The 23,953-nt window shown below is 46.2% G+C and overlaps 1 protein-coding gene across 5 annotated transcripts in view; it reads left to right on the forward strand.

Annotated features, from left to right (window-relative positions):
• The window catches only part of BCO1 (beta-carotene oxygenase 1), a 52,663-nt gene extending 36,678 nt beyond the window's left edge, over positions 1–15,985 (forward strand). For 2 of the 5 annotated variants that reach the window (XM_016930231.3, XM_016930229.3), the window contains 4 exons: positions 5,700–5,805; positions 10,348–10,442; positions 12,102–12,213; positions 15,174–15,985. In XM_016930231.3, the coding sequence (XP_016785720.2) occupies positions 5,700–5,805; positions 10,348–10,442; positions 12,102–12,213; positions 15,174–15,403 (543 nt within the window). In that variant the 3' untranslated portion in view covers positions 15,404–15,985. Of the gene's footprint in view, positions 1–5,699; positions 5,806–10,347; positions 10,443–12,101; positions 12,214–13,485; positions 13,564–15,173 lie in introns of those variants that run through there. The other 3 variants (XM_016930233.4, XM_063797862.1, XM_016930232.4) reach the window with 3 other exon arrangements.
• The last annotated feature ends 7,968 nt before the right edge of the window (positions 15,986–23,953 follow it).

Here is a 23,953-nt window from a genome sequence, read left to right on the forward strand (position 1 = left end):
AGGTTTACTGGAGAAGCGACTTCAGAAAGATGCTGCCCTTACTCAGATGCCCTCTGGGCCTGAGGCCTTTGCAGGACATTGCTTTCCCCTCTGTCTGAAACCCTGTCCTCCTGGGCTGACACTCCTGCTGCCCCTGGCTGGCTGCACGTTGGGATCCCCTGGAGAGCCCTGAGACCCCCATGTCCGGGCCTTGGCTTCCGCCCAGACCGGGGAAGCCCAGGCCCGGGTGTGGTCTCAGAAACCCCCGGTGATTCTGCCGTGCAGCCGTGGCAGAGAACCTCCAAGGTCAGGGATCAGCAGCATGACCCCGCAGCTGAGTCCGTATTCTCTAATGGCGCCGTGTAACTCTTTGTCAACATTTATCTCAAGTGTAAGTAACTTGTTCATTTCCCTCTTCCTGTTCAAGCCTAACTTCTGGGAGGACAGGGACTCTGTCTCATCAGCAGTTCATCCGCTGCACTCAGAGGGTGTTCTTAAATATTTGAAATGAATGAATGAATGATGAATACATGAAAAATGGGAAGCAAGTTCTCTAAAAGGGCGCAGCATCTTCCTTCAGCCTTTGGAACCCGTCCCAAGTGAAAAGTGCTTCCCACATAGAACAGGCAATAGCAAATTCTATTTAAAAGGCCAGGAGGTCCTGAATGTCCCAGATTCTCTTGCTTTGGGACCAGCTGGGGTCAAAGGAAGGCAGGGCTGGCAGGGCCTCTGGGCACCGTGGGCCTGTTTACGCAGGGCGGTGTGGGGGTGCCTGAGGCAGGGCTTAGCAGTGGCGGGGAGTGGCTGGGAGGGGTGTGGGCAGGGGTGGGTCATCTGGACCTTGGCCCTGCCCTGGTGCTGCAGGGCGCTGTGTGAGGCCCGAGGTTCGTGTGCACCCACGCCTAAGGGGCATTCACAGGAGGAAGCACTGTGGACCTGGAAGGGATGGCTTTGATGACTGGATCAGTGGGTTTGGTTTCTGTCTCCAAATGCACAAATGCAGACACTCCAATAAGAGAAGCACCATTCATGGAGGACCCGCTAGGTGCCAGGCTCTGTGTTCAATGCCTTTTCTGCTCTTAGACCCCGGCAAGAGGGGCCCCTGCTCTGGGTTTGGCACTTTGGAGGACTGTGGTCCAGCCTTTCTTTCTCTAGCAGGACCCGTACTCCACAGGGTGAGTTCACAGGGCCAAGGCATTCTGACTACCCAGAGGGGTGCTTCCACCCCCACCCCAACCATGTGCTGGACACCTGGGATCCCAGAAGCTCCTGAAGGGCCCAGCCTTGCTTCCAATACCCATCTTCCTAAGGGCAGACTGCCACTCTGCTGTTCCTGCCACAGGCCCACGAAGTGGCCAGGGCTGGCTGTTGCCTTGGTTGTGCTGGCTAGGGCATCCACACAGTGAGGGATGGAGCCTGGGATGAGGCAGGAAGGAGCCAAGGGCCAGAGACTGCCTTATTCCAGCTCAGAACTCTAAGGAGTCCTGAGTTCTCAATTCACAGTCATCCTTTCAGACCAGCACAGTGCATTGCTGGAACATTCTGTCTGTCCAACACAGTAGCTACTAACCACCAGTTGTTATTGTACACTTGAAATGTGGCTGGTGCAGCTAAGGAATTGAATTTTTAATTTTACTTAAGCTTATTTTAAAATTAAATTTAAGGCCAGGCATGGTGGCTCACGCGTGTAAACCCAGCATTTTGGGAGGCCAAGCCAGGCAGATCACTTGAGGTCAGGAGTTCAAGACCAGCTTGGCCAACATGATGAAACCCATCTCTACTAAAAATACAAAACTTAGCCAGGCATGGTGGCTCATGCCTGTAACCTCAGCTACTCAGGAAGCTGAGGCAGGGGAATTGCTTGAACCCGGGAGGCGGAGGTTGCAGTGAGCTGAGATCATGCCACCGTATTCTGCCTGGATGACAGAGTGAGACTCAGTCTCATAAAAAAAAAAAAAAAAAAGTAAAATAAAATTAAATTAAATTTAAATCGCAACATATGGCTAGCGATTGCCGTTTGGGACAGCCTGTTCCACGCCATCATGAAGGGCTGTGTGTCAAGGCAGGGAAAGAGATGGTGTTGGACTTAATTTGCTTGGTGTATTTAGACAGAAGGTTGGTGGGCCTCCACTTGTACTCTCCTCCTGGCTCCTGTGAATTTTAGGGGCTGTTAAGTGCTTTGCTAATCTTCATCACAATGTTCTAAGTTATTTATGATCCCCCACGTCTACAGATGAGAAAGTAACTTGCCCAACTTTTTAGAATCATCCCCAGGATTTGAGCTGGAACTGGAATGTACGCCTGTCTGCCTGCACGATGTGTGTGGCCCTGGACCAGCCTATTTTTCTCAACCATTATTTAATTTAATCCTAACATAATGCTCAGGTGCAGGTGGAAACCACCTCACTTATACCCAGCACCACACTAAAAGTTATGAATCACCACCCCGTTTTTACACAGTGGAGGAAACTAGCTCTGAGAAAAAGAGGTCTGCTCGAATCTGCATGGAAAACCACAGCGTTGAATTTCATATGGCAGGCAGCATTCTAGGGGATGACAGTGATGACTGCTTCTCATGAGAGTTCCCTTAAGTGTCGGGATTTCAATGTAAGCTTGCAAGATGGTGCTGAATTCTGGCTGGAAAGCGATGTCTTCCTAAAACTGAGCATGCTGGCCACCGAAAGCAGCCGAGTCATGTTTGTTATTGCTGTGTGTGGAAAAATTCACAGTTTATTCCTCAACCAGTCCGACCAGTTTGGGGCTGGAGTTATAAGATGTCTGCAGACCAACTCCCTAAGAATCAAGGCTGGAATGTGCCCAGAGGTCTGTTGCTGTCACATGCTTAGCAAGGTACCAGGAAGGGCCTCCCACCAGCTTGCAGAGCCATAGAGGTGGAGGCATTGAAAGTTTCTGTTTATTTTATTTTATTTTTTTTGAGACGGAGTCTCGCTCTGTCGCCCAGGCTGGAGTGCAGTGACGCGATCTCGGCTCATTGCAACCTCCGCCTCCCAGGTTCAAGCGATTCTCCTACCTCAGTCTCCTGAGCAGCTGGGACTACAGGCATGTGCTACCACGCCGGGCTAATTTTTACTTTTGAGTAGAGATGGGGTTTCACCATGTTAGCCAGGCTGGTCTCGAACTCCTGACCTCAGATGATCCACCCACCTCGGCCTCCCAAAGTGCTGGGATTACAGGCATGAGCCCCCGCGCTCAGCTAAATGTTTCTAAGAAGCCAACGATGTGCCAGGTGCTGGGCTCCTTTGTCTCTGCATTTCCTCTCATTTGATTCTTACAGCCACCGTGCAAAACAAGTCTTGCCCTTTGACAGCCCAAAGAAAAGCTTATTGAGTTGTGCATTCACTCATTAATTCAGCGATTACTTCCTGGGCACTAGGTGCCAGGCACTGAGCAAAATCTGGTCCCTGGCTTCATGCGGCAGACAAGCTAAAAGAAGGAAAAGAGCTTCATAAAGGAGATAATTACAGCTCAGGGCCATTGCCTTGGAGACACTGCAGATTCCAAGGGAGTTGTTAGGGAAGGGGTGTTTCTTCTGAGACCTCAGGGTTTGGGGAAGAACCAGCCTCAGGGCCTTTGCACTGCCTCCACCCTCTACCAGCACTGCTCTTGCTTCTGGGCCAAAGAATCAATGCAAAGGCCCCAGGCACAGGGTGTGCTTCTCTCCATGTGACTTTGGACCAGTCCCTTTCCTTCTCTAGGCCTCAGTTACTTCTACAAATCGAGACTGAATTAAACAAATTTCTGAGGACTCTTGCGGTTCAGCTGCTAAGTTGCAGTAAACTTTTCATGCCCTCCAACAAAAATGCTGCTATCCCTAAAATAGGTTGGTTTTAATTATAAAAGCCATTTTGAGCCAGGTGTACTGGCTCATGCTTGTCATCCCAGCACTTTGGGAGGTCAAGAGAGGAGGATCACTTGAGCCCAGGAGTTCGAGACCAAGCTGGGCAACATAGTGAGACCCTGTCTCTACAAAAAATACAAAAATTAACCAAGGATGGTGACGCATGCCCGTAGTCCCCCAGCTACTCAGGAGGCTGAGGTGGAAGGATCACTTGAGCCTGGGAGTTTAAGGCTACAGTGAGCTGTCATCACACTACCGGACTCCAGCCTGGGCGACAGAGCAAGACCCTGTCCCAAAATAAAATAGAAGCTATCTTAGAAAATGTAGAAAGTAGAGAAAAGTTTAAATGAGAAGTCAGCCATAGCAATAATCTTCCATCGTCTTGTTCCTCAATATTCCAGAGCCTAACCCGTACTCACCTCCAGTAGTGGTGGCAGCAATATAATAATAATAAGTGATAGTAGTAGTAGTATGGTAATAATAGTAATAATAATATAACAACAATGTCATCAACAGAAGCAGCTGACATTTATCTAGCAGTTATTGTGAAGCAGGCATTCTTGCGAATCATTTGTGCAGATGATGTCATTCAATCTGCACAATAACTCAAAGATGCATACGCTATTAATATACACATAAGGAAACTGAACTATAGAGAGGCCAAGTGACTTGCTCAAGGCCCCACGGTTAGTACATGAGGGAAACAGGGAGTAGTAGATGCTCAATAAATATTTAATCATGCTAAATCCCTCCCCTTGCTTATACTGATGACAGTAAGATACTGAACACAGCAAAATCTGACTGTAAATTGAGACCAAGAAATGTCCTTGAAGGCTGTTTTTCCACCAAATAATTTTTATTGCATGTTTGTTTTCATTTCTGCAGTGATAACTTTTCCTAGAAGAAAATACTGAAAATACAGAGAGGCATACAAAAAAGAAATTAAAGTCCCCCCTAATCCCATCATCTGTTGTATTTTTAATATTTAGTATATTTCTGGCTGGGCGAGGTGGCTCACGCCTGTAATCCCAGCACTTTGGGAGGCCGAGGCGGGTGGATCACTTGAGGTCAGGAGTTCAAGACCACCCTGGCCAACATGATGAAACCCCATCTCCACTAAAAATATAAAAATTAGCCAGGCATGGTGGAATGAACCTGTAATCCCAGCTACTCGGGAAGCTGAGGCAGGAGAATCAATTGAACCTGGGAGGCAGAGGTTGCAGTAAGCCAAGGTCACACCACTGCACTCCAGACTCCAGTCTGGGCAACAGAGTGAGACTCCATCTCAAAAAAAAAAAAAAAAAAAAAATTACAGACACACACACACACACACACACACACACACACACACACACACACTTAGTATATTTCTCTGTCTCTTCTCCGTGTAACTTTTTTAATGTGGTTGAGCTCAGACTGCATACGCAATTTGTCCTGATGCTGCTTTTACTCAGTGTTATGTGATAAGCATTTCCCGTGTTGTTGTAAACTCTTTAGAAGCATCCTTTTAACGACTGATGCAGCTTTTTATGGGTGAATCATCTAGTACTTTAAAAGTGAGAACTTACTCTTAGAAGCACATTAATTTTCCCTGTGAGGGATAAGGCAGGCTCAGAGTAAGAGAAAAGAGTCCTATCACCTACCAGGTATGTGACCTTGGAGGAGTCACCTTAAATGGCCAATCCTCATTTTTTAAACTGAGACTAAGAATAACAACAGGAAACGAGCTGCTTCCTTTGATTAATGTGAGGCTAAACCAAGATGACATGTATTCAAGCATTTTTAAAAATATATACACTAAAGCAAATGTTTGCTCTGGATTACATGTTTTTATTTTACTTTTTGAAAACAATTTTTTCAGAATGCAGAAGTGGGCTCAAATTTAATCAAAGTGGCATCTACAACAGCCACGGCCCTGAAGGAAGAAGATGGCCAAGTCTACTGCCAGCCGGAATTTCTTTATGAAGGTAAACTGCAACCTCTTGTCCTGAGTTTAGGAAAGGGGCAGATTTTCATGGGGACCCCAGAGGCCTCTTTACATAATAATTCCCTTCTGTGCATGGACAAGGGCCAAAAAGGAAAGGCTCTTGGGATGCCCTGATGAAAAGCATCTGGGAACATTTCTCTTTCCTCTATCTTCAAATGCTTCCTAGGAAGGCAATGGGTGAGGCCAGGCACGGTGGCTCACACCTGTAGTCTCAGCACTTTGGGAAGCTGAGGCAGGCAGATCACTTGAGGCCAGGAGTTCAAGACCAGCCTGAGCAACATGGCAAAACCCCATCTCTACTAAAAATACAAAAATTAGCCGGGTGTGGTGGCGCATGCCTGTGGTCCCAGCTACTCAGGAGGCTGAGGCATGAGAATCACTTGAGCCCAGAAGATGGAGATTGCAGTGAGTTGAGATTGTGCTGTTGTACTCCAGCCTGGGCAACAGAGCAAGACACTGTCTCAAAAAAATAAAAATAAAAATAGGAAGGCAGTGGGTGGTTGTTGGGCCAGATGACTTCTGCAAATGCTGTCCCTTACTGAACATGGGCTTATTGAACAGGCACAATACATTTCCATTTCTTCCTCTCAACATCCACAATATCCTGCAAAAATAGGTGTTATCGGCCCCATAATACAGAGAAGAAAACTAGGCCTGGGAGACCTTGAGGTACACACAGAAAGCAGACCCTCTAGAACAGGAGTCGCACCCATGGAGCAGGGCTCCTCAATCTGGGCACCATCACCATCTGGGGCTGGGTCATTCTTTGCAGTGGGTGCTGTCCAGGGAATTGTAAGATGTTTAGCAACATCCCTGGCCTCTACCCACTGGAAGCCAGGAAGACCCCCATCCTGAATTGGAGCAGCCAAATATGTCTCCAGACATTGCCAGCAACTCATGGGAGCACCATTGCCATGATGGAGAACTTCTACCCCAGAATATAAGCCCGTGAGGCGAGGATTGTGTTGCTGTGCTCACAGCATATCAACAGCACATGACACAAAGGCTGGCATAGAGAGGTTTGTGTTCCATACGCCAAAGTGCAGAATGAATGGACTTGTCCAAGGAGACTCAGCTAGAGAGTGGCACGGTGTGCATTTCAACTGAGCGCATTGGCTGGGCACGGTGGCTCACCCCTGTAATCCCAGCACTTTGGGAGGCCAAGGTGGGCAGATCACTTGAGGCCAGGAGTTTGAGACCAGCCTGGTCAACATGGCGAAAACACATCTCTACCGAAAATACAAAAATTAGCCGGCGTGGTGGTGCACGCCTGTAATCCATAATCCCAGCTACTCAGGAGGCTGAGGCAGGAGAATTGCTTGAACCCCGAAGGCAGAGCAGAGAGCTGGGATTGCGCCACTGCACTCCAGCCTGGGCAACAGAGACTTCGACTCAAAACAAAAAACAAAAAACAAAAAACAAAAACAAAAACAAAAAAACCTGAGAGACTTGTTCCATCAGCTGCCCCATGCCAGGAGGTTTGGGCATCTGGAAGAGCACATAGACTTGGGGACTCTTTTAGGATGACCCTTGGATTTGACCTAAGAATCCACTTCTGTAAAAGGCATCCCATGCATCCCATAACCGGTTCTGTGATGCAACTCATTCCCTTGGAGTCTTTAGAAATGAATCAGTAGATGATGCCAGGTCTGAAGGCATCAACCCCCATCCCTGCTCACCCACCACATCCCTTTTTTTTTTCCTGAGAAGACCACGCTTGTTTATTGTTGCAATATTGTCCACACTAAAAAGTGTAACAATAAAGAAACCACCCGTAATCCCTGCACCTGTGACAGCGCTTTGGGCTACCCATCCAATCCTCCCATCATGCATGGATTGTGTGACATAGGCCGGGTCCCTTCCGGCGAGTTCTCAGACTCTCTCATTTCATCCCGGCAGTGTCATTCTTTTATTGTTGACATTAGATTTGTTCACGCACATCAAGGGCTTAGTGTGGGGTCTGGACTATAGGGAGAGTCCAGCCATCGGCAGCGATATTAGAACAGTCCTAAGAAGCAGGCTCAGACAATCTCAAAACTTGCCAGAAGGCAGGCAGCAGAGTCAGGTTCTGACCCCAGCCTTCTCTTATCCCAGAGCCCATTGCCTCTGCATTTGTACTTTTGCAAAATGCATTCCATATCATCTAGAATGTTCCAAAGCTGCCTCTTGCACTTAATGTGTGTAACCTGGGTATTTTCCCACATCCTGAAGATTCTTCAAGAACATGGCTGTTAAGGACCGGGCATAGTGGTTCACACCTATAATCCCAGCACTTTGGGAGGCCAAGCCTTAATTTCATGTAACTACTGGCCAGGCGCAATGGCAATTACAGGCATTACTCATGCCTATAATCCCAGCACTTTGGGAAGCTGAGGCAGGTGGAGCATCTGAGGTCAAGAGTTTGAGACCAGCCTGGACAACATGGCAAAACCCCATCTCTATTTAAAAATATATATATATAAATTAGCCGGGGGTAGTGGTGCACACATGTAGTCCCAGCTACTTGGGAGGCTTAGGCAGGAGAATCGCTGGTCTGAGAGGGGCCCAGGAACATCTTGGAAGTCTCAGGCCTACTTTGAGGTCAAGGGCAGGCACCTTCTTCTTATTTAAGTATGGGAGTGTTCCCTCTGCCTCACCTTCATCTGGGCCTGTCCCTTGGAAGTTTCATGCTTTCTCATTTGTGGGATTGGACATCTGCTTCCATCTCAATACTTCATTCCCCTTCCCGCCCCACTGAGCCTAATCAGCATTTATCCATGGATGTATCTCTGCTTCCTCTTTTCTTGGACATTATATCTTCACCAGCAGTTGGCGGCAACCACCTAGAATATTTCCTAAGAGTTGAACATCCATTTCAGTATTCAGACTTAGAAATTCAATTTGATGCAATAGGCATATATACATATATACACATTTACGGCCAAGCGCGGTGGCTCACACCTGTAATCCCAGCACTTTGGGAGGCTGAGGCGGGCGGATCACGAGGTCAGGAGATCGAGACCATCCTGGCTAACATGGTGAAACCCTGTCTCTACTGAAAATACAAAAAAAAAAAAATTAGCCGGATGTGGTGGCATGCACCTGTAGTCCTAGCTACTTGGGAGGCTGAAGCAGGAGAATTGCTTGAACCTGGGAGGCGGTGGTTGCAGTGAGTTGAGATTGAGCCACTGCACTCCAGCCCAGGCGACAGAGCGAGACTCCATCTCAAAACAACAACAACAAACAAACTATATATATATATATATATTTATATATATATTTATATATTTATATATAAATATTTATATATACACACACATTTACAGAGAAAAAATAATATTTTTGATTATGTAAAAATAATAAGCATGATGAAAATTTCACATAATGAGAAACTTAGATTCTATCATAGAAAATGTAAACTGTAAGGCAGTTAGAACCCCAGCAATGCTTCCAAATTTTTTCTCTTCATTTGTAACCTAACGGAGATACAATAATTCTATAACCAGCATTTTACACTTAACCTTATGGTATGGACACTTGCCCATGTTATTAAAATCATTTGTAAACGTTGTTTTTCCATAATGTTATTATAGAATTCACCAGATTTAATTAACTGTTCTCCATTGACACCCTTTTCCACAGCTTCCCATTCTGTTTTATTTTTTAGTTTTTATTTTAGAGATGGGGTTCTTGCCATGTTGAGCAGGTTGGTCTCAAAACTCCTGGCCTCAAGCGATCCTCCCGTCTCAGCTTCCCAAAGTGCTGGGATTACAGGCATGAGCCACCATGCCTAGAACAGCTTCCTATTTCTTTTCTTTTTGTTTTGTTTTGTTTTCTTTTCTTTTCTTTTTTTTTTTTTGAGACAGAGTCTCACTCTGTGGCCCAAGCTGGAGTGAAGTGGCACGATCTCGGCTCACTGCAACCTCTGCCTCCTGGGTTCAAGTGATTCTCCTGCTTCAGCCTCCTGAGTAGCTGGAATTACAGGCATGCGGCACCATGCCTGGCTAATTTTCTTTGTATTTTTAGTAGAGGGAGGGTTTTGCCATGTTGGCCAGGCTGGTCTCAAACTCCCGAACTCAAGTGATCTGCCCGCCTCGGCCTCCCAAAGTGCTGAGATTACAGGCATGACCCACTGCGCCCAGCCAGCTTCCCATTTCTCATCACATATGTGCACATGCATGCACACATATATACACATCAGCACTTTTTTGAAAAAAGCTTTAAGAAATTGCAGTAGCCTCTGATTTTAATCATGCAATTCTCTTTGATTTCTATGTCGGATAATTAAAGATGTTTATACACTTAAAACCTAGGTCTGCGGTACCTTGCTTCTGGACTCTCTAATAGAGCTGGGGTAATTAAATTACCAGAGGCTCCCTCCCCTGCCTTTGACCACCTTTGATCCAATCCAGGCTCTAAATCAAGCTCAAGGATCTTGGTGTGGAAACGGATTCTGAGGAAAGGCTACCCAGTCTGACAGGAAGGGTGGATGCTCCCAGCCCCCAATGATGGGGGCTTCATCCACCTCCTCATTTCCTTGTAGGCTTAGAGCTTCCACGGGTCAATTATGCTCACAATGGAAAGCAATACCGATATGTCTTTGCTGCAGGAGTTCAGTGGAGTCCAATCCCAACCAAGGTACTGGTCTCTGTGTATTCACAAGCTTTTCCTACAGTGATTGTGTCTATATGCAAAGCTGAATTCTAAGGTTCTGAGACGTTGATTAGAAAAGAGGAGGTCAGAGGGAGCAAGCGTAGGATAAAATAAATTTGAAGTAAGGATGGACAGCTGGGAGAGGGAGTGGCACCTAATGGGCTAAGGTTCAGGTAAGAGGTTATGGCTGGAGTTTATTCACTGATTTCTTTATTCAATACATATTTAATGAGCACCAATTATGGGCTACAATGTGGTAGGCACTGAGGGTAAGGAAGTCAGCAGGGGGATTCCCAATCCCTGACCTAAGGAACTCACCCTCTCCAGCAGAGAGGGTGTAGCTGAAACTTAGAGGATTTATTTTGCTTCTTTTTTTGTTTTGTTTTGTTTTTTCCTTTTTATTTAAAAAAAAATACAGAAAGAGACAGAGTCTCATTGTGTTGTCCATGCCTGGCTTGAACTCCTAGGTTCAGGGGATCCTCCTGCCTCAGCCACCAAAAGTGCTGGATTACAGCCGCGAGCCACCATGCCTGGCCCATTTTGCTTCTTAAGCTACCATTTGTCAAACACTTACTGTGTGCTGGGCACTGTGCTAAGTGCTGTGCAGGTGTCACTTCTTTTTAATGTCTTCATTTTTCATAATAAAATGGAAAATCTTTTTTTTAAAATGCAAACAGGGCAGAAATGTACACAGCCAAAAATTAAGCCTCCAGCCCTCCATACCCCAAGCCACTCTCCACTAATCCCAAACCCCAGAGGGAAATAGGCCTATTGGGAGATTAAGAGAGATTCAGGGAATTGCACCCTTAAAGCAACAAAGGGGTTGTATTGTACTTTAAATGTTTGCATTGAATATATTCATTTATTTAACTCATATAAAATTGCAGTGCAATTTCAAATACAAGATATGTTCGATATTTTTAGGCAGGGTGTGGTGGCTCACACCTGTAATCCTAGCACTTTGGGAGGCTGAGGATTGCTTGAGACCAGGAGTTCGAGACCAGCTTGGTCAACAATAGCAAGACCCTGTCTCTATATTAAAAAATAATAATAAATTTTAAAAGATTTTAATTTTTAAAAGAATTCCTTGTACAGTATCAGCTACGTGGTGGCCAGAGGACCCATGTTTAAAACTAGGGGAGGAGGCCGGGCGCGGTGGCTCACACCTGTAATCCCAGCATTCTGGGACGCTGAGGTGGGCGGATCACCTGAGGTCAGGAGTTCAAGACCAACCTGGCTATGGTGAAACCCCGTCTCTACTAAAAATACAAAAAATCAGCTGGGCGTGGTGGCACACGCCTGTAATTCCAGCTACTCAGGAGGCTGAGGCAGGAGAATCACTTGAACCCGGGAGGCCAAGGTTGCAGTGAGCCGAGATCATGCCATTGCACTCCAGCCTGGGCAACAAGAGTGAAACTCCGTCTCAAAAAACAAACAAACAAACAAAAAACTGGGGGAGGAGAGTTAGCTCCTGTCCTTTCTTGGCTGTGCTCACCAGAGGTAGCTGTCATTGGCAGACTACGTCAAAAGTCTACATCCGATGGGCTTCATCTCCTCTGTGTGGATCTTCATGCGCTCCTATTTGCAGAGAATAGTATTCTCTCAAACAAGTCATTTATGTGTTTTTCCTCGTTGGATGTACAGATAATAAAATATGACATTCTCACAAAGTCATCCTTAAAATGGAGAGAGGACGACTGCTGGCCAGCGGAACCCCTGTTTGTGCCCGCGCCAGGTGCCAAGGATGAGGATGATGGTAAGACCCTAAGAAGCCACGCCTAGTTGCTGCACGATACTGCAGATCGCCCTCCAACAGAGACACCATCTGGGGGCAGCTGACCCCCCCAGGTCATAAAGGGGGTGGATTGGTGCTTTGAAGTCTACATCTGTCTGGGTCAAAGCTAAAGGGTGAAGGAGTCCCCAAGACCACCTTTACTTCTGATACCAATTGCAAAGTTTGAGGGTCCCCAAGATAGCCTTCAGCTTCAATAATTCATTAAATCACCAACCTCACTGCAAGTGCTTATGCTCACAGTTCTGGTTTGTGGCAGTGAAAAGATACAGACTAAAATTAGCACAGGGAAGAGGTGCAGAAGACAGAGCCCAGCAGGGACCAGGCAGGAGCTTCCAGGTGCCTCTCCCAGTAGAGTCACAGATAGCACGGACTTCTCCTGACAATGACGTGTGACAATGCTCACCGAGTATTACTGCCAGCCAGGAAGCTCCCCTGAGACTCAATATGGAGAGTTTTTATTGGGACTCAGTCGTGTAAACATGGTTGACCGCCTGTGTGTCTGACCTTTATTTAGTCTTCAGTCCTCCTGGAGATCAAGTTCATACCACACGGCACAAGGCCCCACCATAAATCCCACCGTAAGGGTAGACTGCCTGATGTGGCCCAAGGCTCCCAGGTATACAAAGATACTTGTATCAAGCAGGACATTCCACGGGTATAGATGTGACCTCCCAGAAGCTGAGGACAAAAGCCAGCCCCCTCTTTAGACAAGTTTAAGTTTTTTACTGCACAAAGTCCATCTCCTTTCCACTCAGTGACATTAAACTCTCTCAGAATGCAGAATCTTGGTTTTAAAATTGATTGCAGTGGCTGGATCCCAAACAAATGTTTTTAAGAAATGGAGTCTTGCTCTGTTGCCCAGGCTGGAGTGTAGTGGCATGATCATAGCTCACTGCAGCAGATCATAGCAAACTGCAGCAGTTTGAGGCTGGCTCAAATGATCCTCCTGCCTCAGCCCACCAAGTAGCTGGAGCTGCAGGGGCACACCACCATGCCTAGCTCATTCTTTTTATTTTTTGTAAAGAAAGGGTCTCACTATGTTTCCCAGGCTGGTCTCAAACTCTTGGGCTCAAGCGATCCTCCCTTCTTAGCCTCCCAAAGTGCTGGGATTACAGGTGTGAGCCACTGCACCTGGCCTGGATCCCGGATCCAAATTTTTAACAATGTATAAGCATGTAAATGTTTCACGGAGCCCTTGGAAATGTGTATTTGTGGCCCACCTCTATTTTCTAGGTTTCCACTTGACTGAATGATGCTTTACCTCTTCCATTCTCAGAAATGCTTCAGAAATGCCCTGCCCACAGCCCTGAGGAGGCTAAGGAGGGTAACTAGAACCATAGGTGGGGATGCCACCTGGCCACACCAGCAATGGGGCTGCCACACCTGCAAGGAGGGCAGGCTGCCCCACTTGAGCCTGCCAGCTTCTTCCCTCAGGTCACAAGGGAGTGGTTTTCCACCTGGGCCTTGTCTTCCTACTGATCATGGCATGGCACGCCAGGCCAGCAACCCTGTGTCACTGTCATCTCCAAGGCGGAGGACCACAGGCCTTGCCTCCTGTTCAGGTCGTTCTCCCACTCAGTGGGACACTTCCTTTACATTCTCTGTGAGGAGGGAGTATCGTTGTCTTCATTTTACCAATGGGATGCTCAGAGAGTGACCTTGTTGCCCAAGGTCACACACCCCTTACATTCAGAGGTAAGATTTAAATCCAGGCCAATCTGACTTCAACGATGCTCAACTGCTCTTCCACCTGGAACCCTCTGGAGGCATTGAGAGTATTTGCAGGAAGTTGATATGCATTATTTCGTTTAACTCTATCCCTTCAGAGTGAGTATTGAGAGTATTTCCGTTTTACAGAGGGGAAGGATGAGTTTAGTAGCACTGCTACATGTGCAAGAGATGAATTGGGCCCATTGAAATGCCATTCTTCAAGCTAGGTGCGGTGGTTCATGCCTGTAATCCCAGCACTTGGGAGGTCAAGGTGGGCAGATCGCTTGAGCCCAGGAGTTCAAGACCAGCATGGGCAATATACGGAGACCCCATCTGACAAAAAATACAAAAATTAGCCAGACGTGGTGTCATGTGCCTGCAGTCCCAGCTACTTGGAGGGCTGAGGTGGGAGGATAGCTTGAGCCCAAGAGATCGAGATTGCAGTGAGCCGTGATCACACCACTGCACTCTAGCCTGGGCAACAGAGTAAGACCCTGTCTCAAAAAAGCAAAACAAACAAACAAAAAACCGAATGCCACTCTTCGATGCCTGCAATAATTTACAGAGTGCTTTCAAAATCCATCATTCAGGAGATACTCTCGGCAACCCTGTGGAGTGTAGGTGAGATTATCGCATCTCTACAGATGAAGAGACTGAGGCTCCGAGAGGTCAAGGGACTGGCCCAGCCAAGGCTAGAACCAGGTTTTCTGGTTTGTTCATTCGTTTGTTTGTTTGTTCGTTTGTTTTGAGACCGTGTTTCACTCCGTCACCCAGGCTGGAATGCAATGGCACGATCTCGGCTCACCGCAACCTCCACTCCCAGGTTCAAGTAATTCTCTGGCTTCAGTCTACTGAGTAGCTGAGATTACAAGCACCCACCACCACACCCAGCTAATTTTTGTATTTTTAGTAGAGATGGGGTTTCACCACGTTGGCCAGACTGGTCTCAAACTCCTGATCTGAAGTGATCCGCCCACCTCTGCTCCCAAAGCGGTGGGATTACAGGCGTGAGCCACCGCGCCCGGCCTAGAACCAGGTTTTCTGATGCCTAGTTGCCAGGCCTTTCCCTTCTGTTACAGTGTCTCAAATTCACTCCCTCCTGTTTTGGTTAGATACATATGTTTAAAGAGGGCAGAGAGACATGCTGAGAAATGCATCCCTCCGACTGAAGGCTGCACTTTTACGAAGTGTTTTTTTCTGTTTCCCTAAAGGAGTAATCTTATCAGCCATTGTCTCTACTGATCCCCAAAAGCTGCCTTTTCTGCTCATTCTGGATGCCAAAAGCTTTACGGAATTGGCCCGTGCCTCTGTTGATGTCGATATGCACATGGATCTCCATGGATTATTCATTACAGACATGGACTGGGACACAAAAAAGCAGGCCGCTTCTGAGGAACAGCGGGACAGGGTTTCCGACTGCCACGGGGCTCCTCTGACCTGATGGTGTTGGGGTTTGGGTAGGGGAGGGGAGCTCGGCTGTCAGAACTCCATGGATATGTTTCTTTGGATGGAGGGGAGGGCCTTTGTTACCTTTTGCTCTTATTCTTTCTGTGGGTGCTTTGACAAGGGCACGGCAAGAGAGCTTGTCAGTATCATTTCTTTCATTTTATTTTGGCTGTAAAAATTTTGTTTGAAAGTCAAATATTTGAACATCAAATATGTATTGATTAGATCCAGTCCTTCTAAGAAACCTCCTTTCCTTTAACATAAAGACCTTGACCATGAATCAGAAATTGTATTCAATGACATTATCATCATTTTTAGAACGAGCCACTAACCTATTAGAGAAGAGGCACATAATTATTTATCATTGTGCCTTCCTCTGTCTCTTTCTCTTTCCTTTGCTCCCTCCCATCTTTCTAGTGGACTAAATTGTGTATCTGGGAGTTCTCACTTTCTAGCCAGGCCTGATGACTTAAGTTACGTGACCAGGAAGGTTATGCCACTTTGTGGTCATTCCATGCAAGTCATGGCGTAATATAAAATAATAAAAACTTTAAAGTCTGCTCAGACTTTATTTTTACATGGCTTCTCCCTCTGAAGGTCTTCTAAGGCAATAAAATAGTTGCAGAGCTTGATGGTTCACAGCCAGCACGATGCTTCATTGTACAATCGACGGGACTAACAGATTGCTGTGGGACTCCTCTTTGCAAAAGGGGATTAATAGGTACTGGACATTGACCTGACTAGCCACAGCCGAGGGGCTCAAACCCAGGATTGAGTCCCAGGGCCTGGGCTGGCATGAGGAGTTCTTCCCTGCTGCTGAGAACTAGAGCAGTGGGCCGTGCCCATGTGCGTAGATAAAAGGAGTTTCTCCAAGCTTGTACGTGCTGCCGAGATAAACCAGGCATTTCGGGCAGCGTGGAAGGAGGTTGAAGGCCCCTGAGCCAGGTAGTGATGGGGTTGGAAAAAGTTGGGAACAAGGCAAATGGGATGCTACACCACTACCAGGAGCCCCATAGGCATCTGAGTCTACAGTCAAGTGGGTGCCTGATGCATGGTTTAAAGAAACAAAGGCAGGCTGGATAATTCCCAGGTCATGGGATTGGGGGAGCTGGGCTTCACAGCCTTATTCTGCACTTACTTCCTCTCCTGAATCTGGATTTCATTCAGTCACCAATGGGGATTCCATGACGTGTCTGGAGGATGGGAAGGACTCTCTAGTGGCACCGCATGGAATCCCCCAGAGGGGCAGCTCCCTCCAGGATGGTCTTAGCTTTTGCACTGCACCCACCATGAAGCCATACTTAGCCTCTACCAAAATGTAGGCTCCATGAGGCCAGGGAGTTAGGTTTTTTCTTTTCTTTCTCTTTGACAGGGTCTTGCTCTGTCACCCCAGCTAGAATGCAGTAGTGCAATCCTGGCTCACTGCAGCCTCAACCTCCCAGGCTTAAGCGACCCTCCCACCTCAGCCTCCCGAGTAGTGGGGACTACAGCCATGCGCCACCACACCCAGCTAAGTTTTGTATTTTTTGTAGAGACAGGGTTTCGTCATGTTGCCCAGGCTGGTCTCAAACTCCTGGGCTCAAGTGATCCTCCCGCCTTGGCCTTTCAAAGTGCTAGGATTACAGGCACCACCCACCTTGCCCAGTCTTTTTTTTTCTTTTCTTTTCTTTTTTTTTTTTTTTTTTTTTTTTTTGAGACAGAGTCTCACTCTGTCGCCCAGGCTGGAGTACAGAGGTGCGATCTCGGCTCACTACAACCTCCGTCTCCCGGGTTCAAGCTATTCTCCTGCTTCAGCCTCCCCAGTAGCTGGGACTACAAACACGTGCCACCATGCCCGGCAATCTTTGTGCTGTTGTTTTCTTTTTTGTTTGTTTTTTGTTTTTTTAAGTAAAGATGGGGTTTCACCATGTTGGCCAGGCTGGTCTTGAACTCCTGACCTTAGGTGATCTGCCACCTCAGCCTCCCAAAGTGCCGGGATTACAGGCGTGAGCCACCATGTCCAGCCAAGCCTTTTATTTTTCTTAGTTGAAGTTTTTATTGAGATAATTGTACATGCACATGCAGTGTTGAGAAATTATACAGAAAGATCTCATGCAGACTTTACCCAGTTTCCCCCCATTTGTAACATTTTGCAGAATGATATAGTATAATATCACAACCAGGATATTGATATTATCCATCAATCTTATTTAGATTTCCCAGTTTTACTTGTACTCATTTGTGTGTATGTGTGTATAGTTCTAGACAAATTCTAGACTGTATCCACCATCACAGGCAAGATACCAAATAGCACGTCAGCACGAGGATCCCTCATGTCACTTTTTTAATCACCAAACCTACCTCCCGCCCTCCTCACCTCCGATCCCTAACCCTTGGCAACCACCATAAAATGGTGTCATTTCAAAAATGTTATGTCAATGGGATGATGCGGTATTAACCTTTTGGGATTGGCCTTTCTCACACAGCAGAATTCCTTGAAGATTCATCCAGTCATGGTGGGTATTCATTCAAGTCATTAGGCACTGGGTGTGTCTGACTCACTACTTTATCCTCAACACTTGTAACACTGCCTCGTGTAATGTAGGCACTCAATACATACTTGTTGAATGAACGAATGCACCAGTTCTCCCAACAGATTCAACTGGTCAACGCATCAACAAGAAATGGATGTCTTACTGGAGAGCTCCTGGGAGATGGGGAAGCGAGTCCACATGGAGCCCAATGACAACACACACAATTCCCTGCTAAGGTTCCCCATTCCTGCTATCCCTGATCACCCCCTGTCTCTTCTCCTCCCTGTTGGTCCCTCAAAACCCCTCCTATCATTCTCAGCATTTTCATTTTTGCCCTAAGCTTACATACCCTGTTCAACAAAAATGCAAGCCATGGAAATGGCAGGACAAAGACCATCTGCTCTTCCTCAGAATCGTCTTTGGGAACCTCAGTACCTCCAGCCTTGATAAAATGGACGAAGGGGGACCGGGCGTGGTGGCCCACCTCTGTAATCCCAGCACTTTGGGAGGCCAAGGCAGGCAGATCATGAGGTCAGGAGCTCCAGACCAGCCTGGCCAACATGGTGAAACCTTGTCTCTACTAAAAATACAAAAATTAGCCGGGCTTGGTGGTGGGTGCCTGTAATCCCAGCTACTTAGGAGGCTGAGGCAGGAGAATCACGTGAACCCAGGGGGCGGAGGTTGCAGTGAGCTGAGATCGCGCCACTGCACTCCAGCCTGGGTGACAGAGTGAGACTCTGTCTCAAAACAAAACAAAATAAAATAAAACAGAATAGACAAAAGGGAAATGCCAACTCTAGTGGCCTGAAAAAAGCACGATTAAGGGCTGCGTTTGGGTGGCACGAATGGAAAAGAATTGAAAAATGTGACAGGCCCTCACCCACTCATTCTTCTACTTTAAATATTTGAGAAGAGGGTAGAATTAAAAAATGCTTCCCCACCTCCATTCTACTAGATTCCTATTGCCTAACAGTACCCAGAACTAGTCATGAAAAAGGGTGCAGTTCTGCGGGGAAGAAAAATATGTCCGTGGTTTGTTTATCTTGTTGAAGATGACAGGTAGAATACCAGACTGATGAGGGAGGCTGGCACACCAAATCTTTCTTTCTCAGTTTCAAAAACACCAAAAGTTGATGCCAAGATATTCAATTTATCTGGGTCCTTAATTCTGACACATTTCATACACAGGCCAGGGTAATTAGCTCAAAACTCCACAAGAGCTATGATGCGTGCTCCGTTCTTGAAGGACCCAAGAGACGCTCCATCTTACCCTCTGAGCCTTCCTTGTTATGTTTCATGTGGGTGGAATATATGACCAGGAAGTTCTGCAGGATTTGTTTATTGCTTTGATAAAGCCACAGCATTTCTCAAGTGCTCTATGCTGCAAGCGTCAGGAACACGCTAGGAAACCCAAATGTTTGCTGACCCACTAACTTTTTCCACCAAAGCTTTCTCTAATTTAATCCCAATTCAGGAATAAGCTGGATAGATACTTGGGCAATCAACTCACGAAAAATCTAAGTGTGTTGGCGTGACATCTACAATATTTGCACAAACACTTCCTCCTGACCAAAGTTCAGCCTGACTCCTTTAAGAAGGTTGCTGGTCCAGGTTAAGTAGAAACACCTTTGATGGCTTCTTAAAAACTGTTTAAAGACTGTTTGGGTGGTTTTTAAATGGCCAGGAGATGTCTTTCTCATGACAAATCAGGACATGCAGACCAAAAAGTCATCACCACCGTTCTCAACATCCAACAGTGATGAGATGTATGGCCTCAACATTTGAACTTCTTCCTGGGAGTTTAGACTCAGAGACCCTGCACAGAAAAACACAGCGCCAACTGCCCCAGCTCCTGTGCCACATCAAAAAGCATCCTTTGAGGTCCATCCCCAGCTAAGAGGCAGATTTTCTTGGACACAACCAGCAAACAGAGATGTGGCGGCACTGTATTCAGCCAGGGTGGGGAAGAGAACAGTTTCTTTCTCATAACTAAGAAAGGCTTTCCCAAGGCCAGGCGCGGTGGCTCATGCCTGTAATCCCAGCACTTTGGGAGGCCGAGGTGGGAGGATCACTTGAGGTCAGGAGATGGAGAACATCCTGGCTAACACGGTGAAACCCCATCTCTACTAAAAATACAAAAAATTAGCCGGGCGTGGTGGCGGGTGCCTGTAATCCCAGCTACTTGGGAGGCTGAGGCAGGAGAATGGCGTGAACCTGGGAGGCGGAGCCTGCAGTGAGCTGAGATCGCGCCACAGCACTCCAGGCTGGGCGACAGAGTGAGACAACGTCTCAAACCAAAAAAAGAAATTTGGAGACAGATGTGGTTGCCTGAACAAAGCAGGTGCAGAGGGAATTTCCCAAGAAAGAGCAGTGGACAGAGTCAGGCTTAGGGCTTTTTGTTATTTCCTTTTTGTTTTTTTTCCTGTGTTAAATCTTATCTGTTCATTGTAGAACACCTGGATAAGTTAAAGAAATAAATGAGAAAGATACCACAGTTACATTACCAAAAGGAAACCACTGAAATCATTTTGATATGTTTTTCTCCAGGTGTTTTTGAGTGCGTGTGTGTGGGCAGCGTTTACATATTAGTGATCACCAGTTTATAACCTACTCTTTTTCACTTAACATATGATGCAAGCATTTTCCCAGGTCATTAAATTCTTTTAATGGGTGCATATTATTCCTTCTTGGGGGCATGGTGTAATGTAGACTACCCTACTGTTGGACATTTAGGTTATTTCCAATTTTTGGCTATTATAGATAAGGCCCTGATAAGTAACGTCCTGCATAAAATTCTAGAGTTCATCCCCTACCCTGTATTTGGGTAGCTGTTACTGTTATTATCTTCAGCTAGATTCCCCACTCAAAATTTCTGAGCCAAAGAGTAGAAAAACAAGGTAATGGGTGTTTTCTTGAAAGGCCAAAGGTTTGGCTTGATTCATAAGACTGAAACCAAGAAGACAATCTTGGATATTTGAGGCTCAAATGGTCAAAATGGTGATAGGGCTGAGAAAACACATTTGTGAGGAAACTGAAAAAACATGGGTATATGGTAATATCATTTTAGTTCAAATTCTCCCTCCTTCCTTTTCCCTAGTCGTTCCACTTCTCCATATTCTTCCACTCCATACGAATGCGTGGTTTTTGTTTAGTTGGTTGGTTTTTGAGATGGAGTCTCGCTTTGTCACCCAGGCTGGAGTGCAGTGGCACGATCTCAGCTCACTGCAACCTCTGCCTCCCGGGTTTAAGCGATTCTCCTGCCTCAGCCTCCCAAGTAGCTGGGACTACAGGCATGCGCCACCACACCCGGCTAATTTTTTTGTATTTTTAGTAGAGACGGAGTTTCACCATGTTGGCCAGGCTGGTCCCGAACTCCTGACCTCAGGTGATCCACCTGCCTTGGCCTCCCAAAGTCCTGGGATTACAGGCGTGAGCCACCGTGCCTGGCCACAAATACATATTCTTTTTCAGGCATACATTCACACATTCATTCACTCATTCAGTGATAATCAAGACTGTGCTTGCATATAGTGCTGGAAAAAACCAGTGCTTCACTGTCCTCAGGGAGTATATGGCTTTGTGAAAAGCCAACACAATACAATGGAATGGAGGTGAAAAGTGGGCGTACCCTCTGCAACCTTAGCCAGGGACGGCTGCAAGGGGAAGGATGGTAGCAGTTGGCAAGGTGAAACAGGTGATCCAGATTTAAAAAGGGGCGTGTGCCTGGCCCTGGAGTCAGGGAAGCATATGGGAATCTGGAAAACCTGAACTGCTGGGCAGAAGGCGGGGGCCACAGCAAAAGACAGCTTCAAGCAGACCCCCACTTTGTCTGCACTCAGGTCAGAAATGAAACTGGCATTAACTAAAGAGAATTCTCCAAAGGTAGCTTCAAGGACAATCAAGGACTGACATTCATTAAAATATACATATATATTTTTAATATATATGTAAAATATGTATTTTTAAATATATATATAATCTATTTTAAAATATATAATACATATTTTAAAATGTATTATATATATGTGTGGCTTTTTTGAGATCTAAGTCACATACCAAAAAACTCACCCACTTAAAATGTACAACTCAGCTGGGCATGGTGGCCCATATCTGTAATCCCAGCACTTTGGGAGGCCAAGCTGGGAATATTGCTTGAGCCCAGGAGTTCAAGACCAGCCTGGCATACATATATAATGATTTTAGTTTAGTATATTGAGAGTTGTGTAACCATCGCTACTGCCTAATTTTAGAACATTTTATCACTCCAAAAAAACCCCTGTACTCATTAGAATTACTCCTCATTCTGCACCCCCCCAGTTCCAGGCAACCAAAAATCTACCTTCTGTCTTTGTGGATTTGCTTATTCCGGACATTTCATATAAATGGAATTATGTAATATATGGGGGTTTTGTGACCCTCCTTTTACTAATTCTTTTTGAAGTTTCATCTATGTTGTTGCACAAATTGCGACTTCTTTACTTTGTACTGCTGAATAACATTCATTGCACAAATATACCACAGTTTGCTTATCCATTTATCAGTTGGTAAGCATTTAGGTTGTTTCTTCATTTCTTTCTTTTTTTTTTTGAGACAGGGTCTCACTCTGTCACCCAGGCTGGAGTGCGGAGGCACAATCTTGGCTCACTGCAACCTCCTCTCCCCGGGCTGTTGGGATACTCCTGCCTCAACCTCCAGAGTAGTTGGGACTACAGGCACCCACCATGTTCGGCCAATTTTTTTTTTTTTTTTTTGGTAGAGACAGGGTCTCACTATGTTGCCCAGGGTGGTCTCAAACACCTGGGCTCAAGCGATCCTCCCATCTCAGCCTCCCAAAGTGCTGGGAATACAGGTGTGAGCCACCATGCCCGGCTGTTTCTTCTTTTTGGCTGTCACGAATAGTGCTGCTATGAACATTTATGTACAAGTTGTTGTGTGGACATGTTTTCATTCTCTTAAGTGTATGCCTAGGAGTGGAATTGTTGGGTCACATGATGACTCTACATTTAACATTTTGAGGAACTGCCTGTTTTCCAAAGTGGTTGTGGCATTTTTACAATCCCACCAGCAATGTATGAGAGTTCAATATGTCCACATTCTCCCTAACACTTGGCATTGTCTGCTTTTCCTAGCTTAGCCAGCGTAGTGGGACTGAAGTGGCATCTCACTGTGGTTTTGATTTGCTCTTCACTCATGACTAATGACGCTGAGCCTCTTTGCATGTGTTTATTGGCCATTTGTATATCTTCTTTGGAGAAATGTCTACTCAAATCCTTTTTTTTTTTTTTTTTTTTTGAGACGGAGTCTCGCTTTGTCCCTCAGGCTGTAGTGCAGTGGCGCACTCTCAGCTCACTGCAACCTCCACCTCCTGGGTTCAAGTGATTCTCCTCCCTCAGCCTCCTGAGTAGTTGGGACTACAGGTATGCGCCACCACGCCTGGCTAATTTTTATATTTTAGTAGAGATTTCACCATGTTGCCCAGGCTGGTCTTGAACTCCTGACCTCGAGTGATCCATCTGCCTCACCCTCCCAAAGTGTTGGGATTACAGGCGTGAGCCACTGCGCCCAGCCTCAAATCCTTTTTTAATTGGGGTACTTGTCATTTTATTGTTGAGTTGCAAGAGTTCTTTATATCTGATAGATGTAAACCTTCTATCAAACATATGATTTTCAAATATCTTCTCCCATTCTGTAGCTAGTCTTTTCACTTTCTTGATGATGTTCCCTGAAGTACAAAAGTTTTTAAGTTTTTTTTTTTTTTTTGAGACAGAGTTTTGCTCTTGTTGCCCAGGCTGGAGTGCAATGGCGCAATGATCTCAGCTCACTGCAACCTCCACCTCCCAGGTTCAAGCGATTCTCCTGCCTCAGCCTCCCAAGTAGCTAGGATTACAGGCATGTACCACCACGCCCGGCTAATTTTGTGTTTTTAGTAGAGATGGGGTTTCTCCATGTTGGTCAGGCTGGTCTTGAACTCCTGACCTCAGGTGATCCACCCGCCTCGGCCTCCCAAAGTGCTGGGATTACAGGCGTGAGCC

The sequence above is a fragment of the Pan troglodytes genome, chromosome 18 (assembly GCF_028858775.2).
Source record: "Pan troglodytes isolate AG18354 chromosome 18, NHGRI_mPanTro3-v2.0_pri, whole genome shotgun sequence".
In the NCBI taxonomy this organism is placed as follows: domain Eukaryota; kingdom Metazoa; phylum Chordata; class Mammalia; order Primates; family Hominidae; genus Pan; species Pan troglodytes.